The 15,128-nt window shown below is 49.2% G+C and overlaps 1 protein-coding gene across 1 annotated transcript; it reads left to right on the top strand.

Moving 5' to 3' along the window:
- Positions 1 to 4,300: 4,300 nt before the first annotated feature.
- On the top strand, positions 4,301 to 11,637 carry NCR2 (natural cytotoxicity triggering receptor 2). Its single transcript, XM_049653301.1, is given in 6 exon segments — positions 4,301 to 4,517; positions 4,664 to 4,755; positions 4,757 to 5,006; positions 10,292 to 10,421; positions 10,481 to 10,641; positions 11,230 to 11,637. Coding segments are annotated over 6 exon segments (855 nt in total). The 5' UTR covers positions 4,301 to 4,426; the 3' UTR covers positions 11,361 to 11,637.
- Positions 11,638 to 15,128: the final 3,491 nt, after the last annotated feature.

Below are 15,128 nucleotides of genomic sequence, written 5' to 3'. Positions count from 1 at the left end.
CTTTCTCTCTGCACCTCCCTTGCTCGCTCTCTCAAAAATAAATAAACATTAAAAAAATTAACTGTTGGGGCACCTGGGTGGCTCCATCGGTTAAGCGTCTGACTTCAGTTCAGGTCATGATCTCTCAATCCGTGAGTTCGAGCCCCGCATCGGGCTCTGTGCTGACAGCTCAGAGCCTGGAGCCTGCTTCAGATACTGTGTCTCCCCTCTCTCTCTGCCTCTCCCCGGCTCGCACTCTGTCTCTCTCTCTCTCTCTCTCTCTCTCTCAAAAATAAATAAACATGAAAAAAAAAATTTTAACAAAATAATAAAATAAGGTAACTAATAACTTCACAGAAAGTAAAAAGCTGTACCACAAAGGAAATGTAATTATTATAAACTACATGACTGGGCTCTGAAAAATATATGTACATGGTCAGAAAGTATAAAATCTAAAAATTAATTCTATCAGTAACTCTATTTGACTACTGGGAGAATAAAGGTGAGGGAAGGGACCGACAGGAGCATGATGGGAAAGAGAGGATCCCTCATTCTTCCACAGGGCACATTTCATGTATACTACCTACCCCTGTCTAATAGAGAAATATCAGTATCAGGGTAAATACGAAAAATACTTCAAAATGACTCCCTAAGGGAACACCTGGGTAGCTCAGTCAGTTGAGCATCTGACTTTGGCTCAGGTCATGATCTCGTGGCTTGTGAGTTCAAGCCTCACATCAGGCTCTCTGCTGTCAGCACGGAGCCCGCTTTGGATCCTCTGTCCCCCTCTTTGCCCCTCCCCCCCCCACGTTCCCTCAAAAATAAATAAGACATTTAATTAATTAATTAATTAATTAAAAAACAAAGTTCTCTCTAGGAAGAAAAGGATTGGGGTGTAGACTGTTGGGGCATAAAACTGATGCATTGTTATTAATATGAGTTTATAAACCTACAATTTTTGGAGCTGCAAGTTTGGAAGATATGTATGTGCATTCTTTTGACGAATTTTCAAAACAAAATAATACCGCGACAGCCACTGTGCCCGGTGTCTGTGCCTAGATGTAGAACTGAGTCACGATGACTTCTTTTTCAAAATGGATTTTAATTAATCTGTCCACACTGTCTTTCAGAAAGGTGGCATCAGTATGTTTGCCCAGCAGAATAGGTGATTGTTTTTTCCCTAAAATTCCCCCAACCCTGGTTGTCATCATTTCTCTTAACTTCTGTCACTCTGAGGAGAAGAGTAGTTTGGCACTTGTCTTAACAATGTCCACTTTGAATAGATTTTCCTTAACGTGGTTCATTGTATTTCTTCTGTAGGGAAGTACTTGCTCATAACCTCACTCCTTTTTTCTATTGAAATATTCATTTTCTCTTATTATTTAAAAAACTTTTTTTATATGAACTCGAATAACCCTGTATCTGCCAATTAGGAAGGAAACCTTAACTCAGAGTTGTGATTTGCCTTTAAATGTTATTTGCCATATCTTTTTATAATGTCCAGGTATTAATTTGTATATAGGATGACCCAGCATTTTTCCCTATATCGTTTCTGGCATTGGGGCCATGATCAGCAAGTTCTACTCTAGGGGGGCCTGGCTGGCTCAGTCGGTTAAGCATCCGACTCTTGCTTTCAGCTCAGGTCGTGATCTCACGGTTTATGAGTTCAAGCCCTGCACCAGGCTCTATGCTGACAGCGTGGAGCCTGCTTGGGATTCTCTCTCTTCCTCTCTCTCTGCCCCTCCCTTGCTTGCTCTCTCTGTCTCTCTCAAAAAATAAAATTAAAGGGGCGCCTGGGTGGCTTAGTCGGTTGCGTGTCTGACTTCAGCTCAGGTCACGATCTCACGGTCCGTGATTTCGAGCCCTGCGTCGGGCTCTGGGCTGATGGCTCAGAACCTGGAGCCTGCTTCCGATTCTGTGTCTCCCTCTCTCTCTGCCCCTCCCCCGTTCATGCTCTGTCTCTGTCTCAAAAATAAATAAACGTTAAAAAAAATAAAAAAAATAATAATAAATAAATAAATAAATAAATAAAATTAAAAAAATATATTTAAAAGAAGAATGTTCTACTCTAAATGACATAACTTTTATTTTTATTTCCTTTTAGAAGTTTGCTGTACTGCTATTTGATGTCTATATATATATAGGCATCGAATTATATATTAAATATATGTATATAATTAAAAGTCAAGGAAACATGATATTGTGAATGTTGATTACTAATTATGGCAGACATTCATTAATACCATGTAACAGGCACTTCTATAAATGGAAGGGCTTAATCATTTATTCCCAGAATAATCATATCAGTGATCCATTGTTATCTATTCAAGAAAGGAAAAAACTGAGACTTTTAGAGCTTTAGAAGTTTCCTCAAAAACTTCCCCTGGGCACCACGGACCCATGTTGACTTGGCAGAGAACAGCTCAGAGCCAACCCCAAGCTGGAGGCACCTAGACATAGTGGTATGTGGGCAAAGAGTGATCTTGGGGGACTGCAAGGAGGAGGCATCCCTTCCCAGGGGTCAGCAGCGACCAGACAAAGGGGACACTGGTGTGGGAACCAGTGGCTGCACACCCTCACACAAGTTGACACACATCTATGCCCGCCGGGGCCAGAGCCTCCTTCCTCCCCCTCAGAAGGGTGCCCTCCACCCCCGCATTTTGTCTGTAATTAGGTCAAGAGAGGAAACACTGAGCCCGGCTGAATGCCAGGAAATGAACCGCCAGGAGCTTGCCTCTGCAAGGGTGTACGCTTTGGTTTCCTGCCCTGTCCCCGGGCCAGACTTCAACAGAAAGTCCCCGTCAGAAGTCAGGAAGCTGGTCTGGTTACATCTTTACATCATCACGTGACTTTGAGCAGGTCAGACTGACCCATCTGGGCCTCAGTTTCCCCACGTGGGGGGAAAACAAAGCACACCTCCCTGCCAAGCCCACTGTGGAATTAGGAGAAAGAAAGCACACACGAACACCCTAAGTGCACTGATGGGTGCAAACGGGTAGTGGGCATCGTCTTGAGCAGTCCTTTCGGTGCCACAACCCCATCCTGCTTTTCCCTGGTCGTTTCTAGGAAAGAGTCAGGTGCCTCCCATGCCCGTCCTCTTTCTGCCCCTACATCCTTATCCTCAGTCTCTGCCCCCTCTCACTGCAGGAGCAGGGCTCTGCACCCAGGCAGAAAGGAGGGCAGGAGTGGGGGGCGGGGTGCAGGGGAGCAGGGGACTTGGAATTAACACCCTCGATACGTTCAAATTCCCTCTTCAGGCATGAGCTCTGAGTAGAGTTCCCTGGTGGTTGCATGTGGAGTTACATGTTAGCACAGGGCTGTGGGTCCTGATGTCTCTCTCTCTCTCTCTCTCTCTCTCTCTCCCTCTCTCTCTCGATCCCTTCTTTCTCCCAACATTTGTTTGTATGTTTTATATAAAACCTCTTTGTAAACTGCATCATTTTTTAAAGCTTATTTATTTATTTTGAGAGAGAGAGAGAGCGAGAGTGCATGGAAGGGGCAAAAAGGAAGGGAGAGAGAACCCTCTCTCTCAGCACAGACCCTGAGGCAGGGGCTCAGACTCACGAACCGTGAGATCGTGACCTGAGCCGAAATCAAGAGTCCGACGCTTAACTGACTAAGCCACCCAGGCGCCCCGCGTCATTTTTTAAAAGTCGGTTCCCTAAAGATGCTGGAGCCCTGCATCTATCTACACATCAATGACACAAACAGCGCTCTAGTGCCCACAGGCAGGAGTCGAGGATTTATAGGAGACTGGTGGTCCAGGCTCCTGTGTTCCATCCCCCATTGACCCATCCCTCCACCCAGCCGGGCTCTCTTTGCCCCCAGCTCCACTCTCCCTTCCTTTGCCAGGGACTCTCCCTATACTTTCTTACCCCTCCCCTCTCCCCTCCAGCACCCACAAAGCCTCCCAGGGAGGAAACATGTAAGTGACCCGCCAGGCAGGACCGGGCTTGAAGTTTCTGACGACCCCCAGGGTCAGTGGGGTTTAGTGGAGTCTTGCACAGACCTCCAAGTGCCCCTGAGCTGGTCACCCACCTTCAGCGTGGCTCGCCCTGAAGAGAGGGGCAAAGCCAGGGTCCTGCAAAGAAGAAGCAGTGCACAGAGGGAGGAGAGTGGACAGCCCGTGACCACAGCTTCCTCCTGGCTGTCCCAGCTCCTCCCCCAAGGTCAGGCCCTGAGGGGGAAGGGGCAGTGGGGCACAGAGGAGAGAAGCAGTCTCTATGGACACCCAGGAGCTGTGCGCCACGCAGGGCTGTTCCCTCCTGGTCCGGATTTACAACTGCCACCGTTGGTCTCCGCTTGCCTCTGCCGGCCAGGTCGGCGCTCCCCGGGTCTCCCACTCCCCAAGCTGCCCTTGGCCTTTCTCATTTTATCTATCTTGGAGGTGCTGGGAAAGCTGAGGAGAATCAGACCAGCTCCAGGTTCCCTCTCCCCAGCGTCCCCCATGTCCCCTGGCACCAGCACGAGAGGAAATGGCCACATGGTCCAGAGAGCCCCGCTCCCACCCCTGCTGCTCCTGTCACTGTTGATCCCAGGTGAGGAGGAAGGCGAGAGCCTGGGGAGGAGAGGCGAGGGTGGTACAGGGACTACAGGACCGTGGGCTCCAGAGCAAGTGCTCTGGGCCTGGGGCTGCTGGAGGAGCAGGTCCTGGTGTGGCCCTGACCTGCTGCCTCCCCTCCAGGCTCGTGGGCTGTACCAGAGGCACAGCCACTTCACCGAGTGGCGGGGCAGACGCTTTCTGTGAGATGCCAGTACCCCCCCCAAGGGCTGGCCTTACGAGAGGAAGAGCTGGTGTAAGGAGCTATCGGTGTTCAAGTGCACCAGGTTAGTCACCAGCTCCGGTCCCCGCAGGCTGGCTCAAGCCTCTCGATTCTCAATCTGGGACAACCCTAGCACCGGCCTCTTCATTGTCACCATGACTGGGCTGAAGGAGGAAGATTCAGGACACTACTGGTGTAGAATTTACCATGCTTCCGGCAACTCTGTCTCTAAGTCCATAAGGTTCTATCTGACGGTGTCTCCAGGTAAGCCTCTTCCTAGGGGGTCCCCTGGCTCCCTTTGGGTGCCTTCTAGTTTCTTAGTCATGAAGCCAGGCTGCCCCCCCCCATTCAGATCTCCTGGGAAGGTTGTTGGGAACAGGTGTCCCAGGGACTTGAATACATGTACACACACACACACACACATACACACACACCCCTCACTCACTGTCTTGATGATTTACAAGCCTCATCAAAGGTGCCCAAACAGATCATGGGAGCATTCTGACCCTGAGCTCATATGACCTGGCCACAGGGCAGCCTGAGACTGCCTGGCATTCTTAGAGAAGGCACCTGTACCTGGCACAGAGTAGGTGCTCAGTAAATGTGTGGCCCTGGCCACAAACCACCCCCTGCCCCACCATGTTGGTATCATGTTGGTCTGTCCATTCTTCCTGGCCCAGATCAGAGGTCAGCAAACTCTGGTCTGAAAGCTAAGGATGATTTTTAAATGGTCGGGGGGAAAAAGTCGAAGAAAAATAATATTTTGTGTCACACAAAAATTACAGGAAATTCAAATGTCAGTGTCCACAAATAAAGGGTTTTTTGGAATACAGCCATGCCCATATGTTTATATATGATTTAAGGCCATTTTCATGCTACAGGAGCAGCTGTTCCAACAGAGACCATATGGCCCACAAGCCTAAAGTGGTTACTCTCTGGCCCTTTACAAACAAGTTGGCCAACATGAGTCTGAATCAGAGCTTCTCAAAGCATCTGTGGTTGCAACGAACTGAATGTTCAACCCACAAAGTCATGGGTTGAAATCCTAACCTACAATGTGATGGTATTTGGAGGTGGGGCCTCTGGGAGGTGATGAGGTCATGAGGGTGGGGCCCCTAGGAGTGGAATCAGTGCCCTTACCAAAGAGATCTCCAGCAAGCTCTCTCCTCCTCTTTCTGCCATGTAAAATGATAGCCTGTAGAGGGAACTCTCCAGAACCCCACCACACTGGTACCCTGACCTCAGACTCCCAGCTTCCAGGGTAAGAAATAAATTTCTGTTGTTTCCAAACCACCCAGGCTGTGACACTTTGTTATGGCAGCCCAAGCAGACTAAGACAGTGGTGGAGGACCTTTTCAAAACATCTCCAATCCATCAATGACTATCTTCTGGTAAAACACAATAAAAATGAATTACTAGAAAAATTAAATGAGAGAAAAACACACACATAAAAGCACAAGCCCAAAATGCTGATTTGATTTTACAGACATAAAATTACTTTTCAACAAAGACAATCAGAACAAACATAAGGGGGAAAAAAGTTCAGTTATAAAAACGGTTCCCATTGATTATTGAAAGTATGCATGTGGGTGATGGATGTTGTTGTTAACATTATAGCTGAAATCCAAGAAGGAATTCTAAATCAATTCCTACAAGCTCAATATTTTTATTTTTAATTTTTACAAAAGGAAGCGAGCGGTGCTATATTTTCAAAATGCATCCTCTATCCTTCATCAGGGGCTAGTTCCAAATTTTTATTTTATAGAGTTCTGTTTACATTTGAAATACCTTTTGATGAAAAAATGGTCTCTGGTTCTGTGAATTTCCTACCATGTATCTTCTTTGGACAGATAATAAAATGCAAAACATTCCATCAAACTATCCAGGTTTCTCTACAAGCACTTTTGCAGACAAGATCACCTATTTTGCTGATAATTGTTACTGAATTAAGAACATGTCATGAAAGTTTATAGAAACTATCCTTCTAAGCCTCTAACTTTTGTTTGGGCGCTTAGATCTCATTTGCCGTTGAAAAATATGTTGTGTCCTTCCCTGGCATGGAATTGCCTCAAACCTGTGATATAACCAAGCCTGACCATGTGATTCCCATCTTTAAAAAGTTAGTACTGACCTGGTTTCTATCTTGCCAGGATAGTGGGAGTCCTTTTCGTAGCTCAAACGTTCTCAACAGAACTGTCACCCTCAGTAATGAATCATTGCAACCTGGCATACAATAACAACTCTGAGGGGTTTCCACATGATCACATAATAAAGAGAACGATTTCAAATTCAACACGTTCATCTTTATGTAATTCACGATTTTTCCCACTTTGGTAGGCACGCGTGCAGCTCAGCTGATATTTTCTCAGAGCAAGAATTTGAAGGAGGCGGTGCACTGGCTTACACTCTGGTGCAAGGCTCCTTCATCTGAAGGACTACTCCCGCATGTTTTCCTGTCACATAGCAGCTATCAGAACATACTCAGACGCGAAACTGGAGCCACAAACCACTGGTCGATAATAAAATCCTTCATAGTTCTATTCAGCTCAGGGCTAGTTGTGTTTTTGACAATGAAACGAAATGACACAGAGGAATACCTTCCTATCATCATGTTCAAATTGCACGTAGTCTAAAAAGAATAACTATGTTTGCGATGTGCTTTGCTCAAGTTGCCGTGAAAAACACCTTGCTAACTTTATTTGTCCCAGGAGTTGGTCTTCCTCCTCATTAGCCAATTCCTGAGTATGTTGAGCTAATGTGTCAATAAAGTGATATTTAATTTCCCTTCTTTGCCACAGACTAGCTCAACAAGGTAGAGCAGACACCTCTGTTACAGTCTTTCGATAATGTTTTGACACCTGTAGGTAGACATTTTGTCTTAGCAACACAAAGCGTTACTTTACAAGAAGCCCACAGAACTCTAGAGTTACTAGGTGAAATACTGACTGCTTTGAAGAAAGTTATAATTCAGGACTCTTTTAAAAACAAATAGCTCATTTTGAACTTGTGGTTTAATGTTTTGTAAATGTCACTCGCTTTCATGATGTACTTGTTCCTTAGCCCTTCACTGAGCCTCAACAATGAACTCAATGGGTTTGAGTGCCTCACCATTCATTAGAACTACAAACCTCATGCTATTTATGAGTGCCATAGTTTCCTGTTGCTGTCATCACAAATTTCCACAAATGTAGTGGCTTAAAACCACACGAATTTATGACTTCACAGTTCTATAGATCAAGAGTCCAGCATGGGTCTCACTGGGCTAAAATCAAGGTATCAGCAGCAGGCTGTATTCCTTTCTGGAGGCTCTTAGAATCTACTCTCACCCATTCAGGTCTTGGACAGAATTCAGTTCCTTGTAGCTATAAGACCAGAGTCCCGTTTTCTCACAGGCTGCATAACTGAGAGCTTTCCCAGCTTCTAGCCGCTTCCACACATTCCTTGGCTTGTGGCCCCCTTCCTCTGTCTTCAAAGCCAGAAGCCGTTTTCAAGCTGCACTGCTCTCTGACTACAGCTGGGAAACATTCTCTGCTCTTAAATACTAATCATTAGCTTAGGTTCGCCCAGAATATCTCTCCACCTCAAGTCCTTAACCTTAATCACATCTGCAAATCCCCTCTGGCCCTGTGGGGTGACATTCACGGGCTCCTGAGATTAGGAAGTGGACAGTGTTCTGCTTTACCATAGTGAAGGATTGCATGCTCAGACATAACCAATGCAAACCCTTTGGAATGATCTCAGAAGGAAAAGTATCTTTGGAATTAATTCCGCTATCACCGTTTGGTTTATTATTACTGCTACATCCCGAAAAGATGGGGCTTTTCTTGACACAATGCTCAGTGACTTTGTTTTGCTGTCTGTTAATTTAGTACTCGAATTAACTAATCACTACTCTACATTAGCTAATCATGTTAAACTCCAATTAAAAAAAAAAATGGATAGGGGCACCTGGGTGGCTCAGTCGGTTGAGCTTCTGACTTCAGCTCAGGTCATGATCTCGTGGGTCGTGGGTTTGAGCCCCCCATCGGGCTCGCCAGCCCACCAGAATGGATCCCACTTTGGATCCTCTGTCTCTCTCTCTCTGCCCCTCCCCTGATTGTGCTCTCCCCAAAATAAGTAAATATTTTTAAAAATAAATTCATAACGGATAGATTGAAAATGTCAATGATTATAAAAATTTATAAAAATAACTTTTTCAGGTCTTGATACACTTTTGGGTTATAGTCGAGCAACGAACCTTCAGGTATCATGATCCTGCTCTGCTCCTGTCATGCAGCCTGCCCCATGTGTGATTCTCCGTGACAGTTTGCCAGTACCTAAAATGATTGACATCCTGTTCCACCAGACCGGTTTACTAATCACATGCTTGGACCTTGAGGCAATGTCAGATTGATAAATTCCAAGATCCTTACTCCCGATTTCTATATTTACCTTGTGCAGGCAGTTTATAAATAATTTGTGGACCAGCATCCACCCACAGATCACACGCTGTAGCTCAGGACTAGAATTTTCCCTGAGTGTCATGAGAACCTCTTCTAGGTTGGGCACATGGGTTGCTCCCAGTAGTCACTCTGGGCAGCCTCAGAAAGAGTGCCCTTGTGGGACAGGGTCATGGCCACATGTCCATTGACCTGGGACTCTCTCCAGGGAAGCCCCTGGGCCATGGGATGTCCCAACATCAGGTACCCTCTCCCCCATGCCTCTCCCAGCCCTTCCCTCAGCTGTTCCCTTCATGGATCCTGGGTGGATGGGTATATAGACCTAGCTGAGGACACCGAGAGTCCCCACTTCCTGTCACAGCATTGGGGCTGACAGCACTCGTTTCCCTTCTGGGCCTCACCCACCCCCAGTAGTCATTATTCTCTCTTCATCCTTAATAGCCCCCATCACCTTTCCAGAGATGGCCTCCCACCAGCCTCCATCAAAAGCTCTGAGCACTGGTAGGTCTGGGGTCTTACTGGGAAGGCAGGGCAGTGGAGGTAGGGGACAGGGAGCTCGCAAAAGTTTCAGAATCAAGAGGGGGCCCCATAAAATGTACTTACCCAGGTCATTGAGGCAATGAGGTCTGCAGAGGGACCCAGAGTTCTGCAGCAGAACCAGGAAGGACAGGGGTGGGAAAGCAGTCTGAAAGTTCCCTGGGGAGGGGCCCCTTCCCCCTAATAGCACCAGAAGTATGAGAATGGGAAGGGATGTCAGAGATGAGAGCCACTGTGACTGTTTCCCCACTTGGGGAGGCTCGGAGCTAGACAGTGCCCTTCCAAACTGGTAGGCATGCTTCGAGAGAAGCCCCGGCCTCCTGACTCCCATTCCAGTGCTCTTCCTGGAGCCAAGAACACCTCCACAGGCACTGAATAGAGCCTAAACCACAGATCTGTCTAGTCTTAAGCCATGGGACTTCATAGCCCAGTCCTGACCCCAGAATTGGTTTTTTCCCAGGCTCTGAGCTTCTGTTCCCAGTTCAGCCCAGGTCCCCATTCCAGCTTTCCTGCCAGCTAGAACAGATGTGCTGTCCCTCCAGCTAACTCAGATTCCTTTTCTTTCCCTGACAGCTTCCGCCTCCACGCAGGCCACCCGGGCTTCCCGTGACCTGATGGCATCACAGACCCAGAGCTGTGTGTCCTCCACTGGAAGAGCCAGAGAGGCCCCCAGGGCTTCCTCTGCCATCACTGCCCCTTCACAGTGAGTTCAAGGGTGGGACCCTCACGCACACGGCCCTGGCTCAGGGGCCCACAGCAGAGAGCTGCCACCCCAACCGGCTCCCCTCCCCTCTGTTTTCTGTTCTCCAGGCAACAAAACTGCACCCTCCACTGTCACCCTGCAACCCCCAGCACTCTGGTCTCCGTGCTCTGTGGACTCCTTCTGGCCAAGAACGTGGTGTTGTCAGCCCTGCTTGTCTGGTGAGTGGGTTTGGGTTGGGCTTGGGAGAGAATGAAGCAGGGAGGGGCTTCCGTCCCTGGACAGATGGTCAGACAGGGAATCAGCCAGTGAACACAGAGGCAAGAAAAATGATCCCCAGCAGGGCTGTCCAAATTAGACCCTCACTGACTGCCTGCTCACCACAAGATCACTTTTGTCTTTCCAAAACTCAGATGCTTTGTCCACATGTTTCCGCCTGTTTTCTCCTCCCCTCTTCTCCTCCTCCTTTCCTTCCCCTACCCTTCTCCCCCTCTGATTCAGTATCACTGACCTGTCCAACCAGGAAATCCCTCCCACTGCCTGCCCTTCCAGGAATGCCTGCCCAACCCCAGGGCACAGCCCCTTCCCAAGCGGTGACAGAGGGAGGGTATGCACAGGAGAGAGGGTCACATCCAAGGAGAAGGGGATGCACAAGGCAAAGGTAGGTGGGGCTGAGGGAAAGGTGTGGGGACAGGGACCCATCAGGCAGAGCACAGGCTTGCTGAAGGGGGGACAGCCTGTGGGGAGAGGGCAACAGGCTCAAAGAGTGGGTTTGAGTCACTTCCTGTATTTCTTCACCCCTCCCATGTTAGGGCCTTAAGGAGTCGACATGCGCAACACAGAAGGAGGTCTCTGATGCACCCAGCTCGGTCCAGACTCCAAGCCTCAGGGCCCAAGAAGGATGGCCAGTATCCCCCAGGCTCCCCAGGGGCGCCTCCCTGACCTCTGAACCCTTCGCTCCTTGCAAAGAAAAGGCGGAAGTCCCCCAGAACTTGATCCAACACCCTTGGCTACACCCCTCACTCCAGTGTTGAGGATTTCTCAGCCTGGCCTCCTCCCAAGGTCCAGGCCCACGGCTTGCTCACACACAGCTGGCATCTGGTCCAGCACCATCCAGGGATGGGAGCCGAAGACAGTGCAGTGGCTGTCCACCAAACTGGAGCCACCACAGCGGGCCACTCTGACTCTTCCCCCCACGATCTTCTCCCCTAGCCCTCCCCCTCATCCTCCTGCTCCCTTCCTCCTCCTCCTCCTCCTCCTCCTCCTCCTCCTCCTCTTCCCCTCCTGTCTGTGGCCCCACAGCTCAGCCAGAATCCCAGGTCACCCCCAGCATTTCTCTCTCCATCCCTGTTTGCTCAGCCACACTCTGCCAAGACCTCTGTTCTGCTTCTCTCTGTGGCTTCTGCCTCTTCCTCCTCTTCCTCCCCCTTTGCAAATCCCCAGCACCTGGCACCTGTACCCAGGCCACTCTTTCAGTCACCTAACTGGCATCCTGCCTTTGGTCTCCACCTCCTAGATTGTTCCCCTTTATCCGTCCTTTCTCAACAACACCTCTGTGCATTTTTACTGCACAGGAGGTGGGGGCCTCTGCTCTGCCAAGTTCAGCCACCCTGGTCACCATCACCACGTCACTATGTTCCACGCTTACTGCCCTTGCAGCCACCAAGATGGCCACAGGCTCTGGAGAGGAGTCACCCCACCTTGTCCTGCACAAGCTGAGTGGGAGGCTCCACAGTGGAGACCACCCTGGTCTGACCCGAGGCACTGCCCCTCGTGGGACTGCTGTGTCTCTGACACTTACTATCTCAGTGTCGGACTTCCCAGATGGAGCCTCTAAATTTATCTTTTCTCTCCTGTCCTTCCTCTATTTTTCTTTATTCCTACTTTCTGGGAAAGTTTCTCAAGGTTGCATTCCGGTCCTTCTATTCAAAGGTTTACCGTTTATGCTCTCACACCTTAAAATGTCTAAAGGGTCTATTTGTTCTCCGAATGTTCCTTTACAACATGCGTGTTTGCTTTGGCGACGCCATTTTTTCTCAGGCAGTGTTAAAGTTTTAACTTTTTGAGGGTTGTGGTGGTTTATTTTTTTAAGCCTTGTCTGTTTTCTGTTTCCCCCAAATACCTTTTTCTATCTTTCATTTTCTCCTTTTGTTGACCGCTGTCTTTCCTCAGAACTTTCTGGAAGCCTCTGCTGCTTCTTGGCAGAGCACCGGTATTTAAAATCTTGGAGGCCCTGTGCGTGTTACAGAGATTTGTGGACTCTACGTTGATTTGGCAAGGGTGTTGTTACGGGCTGTTATGTGCCCCCCTCCATTTATATGTTCAAATCCCAACTCCCAAGGTGATGAGGGAGGAGCCCTCACAAATGGGATTCTGCCCTTACAAAGCTCCTTGCAAAGCTCCCTGGCTCCTTCTACTCTGTGACGACGTGGTAAGGGGACAGCCCTATAGGAACCAGGAAGGTCTCACCAGACACACAATCTGCCAGCAACTTGGCCTCAGACTTTCCAGTCTCCAGAACTGTGGGAAATAAGAGCTGCTGACGCCCCTCGGTCCATGGCATTTTTGTCTCAGCCACTAAGCGGACTAAGACAAGCACCGCTTTGTTTTTTTCTGACAGCTCAGTGTCTCCAAAAAGGTGCTTTGAACCGTCCTCCTGGGGATATAAACCTGGTTCTAGGCACCAGCTGTGGCAAAGCAACTTCCATTTTCACTCACTCGGGCCCCAGGTGGAACACAGTGTCCTTCTCCAAGGTGCCTGGTGCCCTGGGAGGGCATCTCTGTGACAGACCCTCGTCAGAGACTAACCTGTGGGTTCTCTGTCGGGTGAGAGAGAGAGAGAGCAAGGAGGGAGAAAGGATGTGGGCAGCTGACCCACTCACTCTGTCTCACAGGGGGGCAGAGAAGCTAGGAGCCAGACTGCATCTCAACCCTAGTCCCCAGCTTGTAGTCTGCGTCCTGAGGTCCCCCCGCCTCCGATTCCTAAGGCTTCCTGGGTTTGTAAGGTAAAAAAGACTTGCTTCTTATGTCTCCCTCCCCCACGTTTCTCTGGTCCATTAAAGTCATCCAAATGTTACCCAGCTTTAAGACTTCCATGGAGCTCTCCCTTCATCCTTGAGGATGGATTTATGCAATTCTTGCCCATTTATCACCACTTCCCTCACACAGCTTGCCCATCTCTTCAGCAGGAGCAGAGGGGCCTCAAATTTTCCATCCAATCACCCCTTCCAGCTCCCACCACCCTGGGCAGGAAAGAGCGAGATCCCGGATCTCCACTTGCTCCTGTAAAGACTCCTGGCCTCTTCTCCACCCTCCATCACAGCCAGTGCTGGGACCCCCAGACCTGCGGCTTCATTCCTTCCTTCCCTGCTCACCCTAGTCCCAAAAGCCTGGGGCTCCCTGGTCCACCCTCATCACCCAGGATGGCATCTCAGTAAGACCTTATGAATTCATCAGATGAGCCCCATTTCCCACTCTTCCCCAAATTCGTACGTCTTTTTGCTCTGCCCTCTGAAACATGAGCCCTTGTGAGCTCAACCTCTCTGAACATCACATTCCTACTTTCATGGAAATCTGCGTCTGCTAGGAGAACACTGCTCTGTCTGTCATTCTGGCCCACGGTGGCATTTCTCTCTCCTTCACCACTAGGCCGGGGCGGGGGAGGGGGGTCCTTTTCACTCCTCACTGCCGCTTCCTACCTTTTTATCCTCCCTAAAGCAGCTCCACAATCTGATTTCCTGCCACCGGACTGTACCGTAGACTACATCCATCAGTGTGGCATCTCTATATAATCGGGAGCCCCCTGCTTCTCAACGGTCTTAACCCCTGGCTCACTGTAACTTCCCATGGCTATTGTCACAATGCTTGGTGAGCTGAGGCCCATTTGGACTCATAGATGATCCTTCCAAATCCCTGGCCACCTGGTTCCTGATCTCCTCTCCTGCAATGATCTCATCCCCTTCTCTGCCTCAGCCTCCCATTCAGATGGTCAGCAGGAATAGCAGCACCCCTCCTTGGTTTCAATTCTGAGCACCCACCTGCCAGCCCCCACCTGTCTCTCTAGCTCAAGCCAACCTGATCATGGTGTCTGTTCAACACCACTGGGATCCCTGACCCTCTAGTCCTGCCAGCTCGTCCCTCTCCCTTACCTCACTCGTGCCTTCCTTTCCCTTGGATTCCATGGCCTATACTCACAATCACTCTTTGGCACAGAGTCTCAGTTCCTCTTCCCCCTCTTCTGTCATTGAACTCCCCTGGCACACCTCCAGCCCTGGTTGTATCCAGCTTTCCATTTCTCCATCCTGCAGCTTGTCCTAAGGCTGAATGTGGCCGGAGAAAAGCAACTTATCGTGCTGAAGTGTCTCCCTGTAACCACATGGTCTCCACCCTAGACCTCTATTCCATGCCGTCCTCTGGTCCCTCAAACTCCAGTGCCCACTCTTCACCCTCTGCTGGTGTCCTTGCACCCAAACTCACTAAAAACAATGAGGCCTATTCGGTCCCGCTGCACCTGTCAATCATCCCCCTTCTTTACCCCAGGCTCACTCTCTTCTCCCTGTTCCCAATGCAGGCCAACCTCTCCACATAAGATCCATCCCATCTTCTCTTGTCTACACAAGAAAATCACTCCAGAAGTTCTTTGCCCTCTCACATATCACAACAGTCAGAATATAAACGGGCTTAAGGGCGCCTGGGTGGCTCAGTCTGTTA

The sequence above is a fragment of the Panthera uncia genome (genome assembly GCF_023721935.1).
Source record: "Panthera uncia isolate 11264 chromosome B2 unlocalized genomic scaffold, Puncia_PCG_1.0 HiC_scaffold_24, whole genome shotgun sequence".
NCBI classification, from domain to species: domain Eukaryota; kingdom Metazoa; phylum Chordata; class Mammalia; order Carnivora; family Felidae; genus Panthera; species Panthera uncia.
This window is presented reverse-complemented; position numbering and strand designations above follow the sequence as displayed.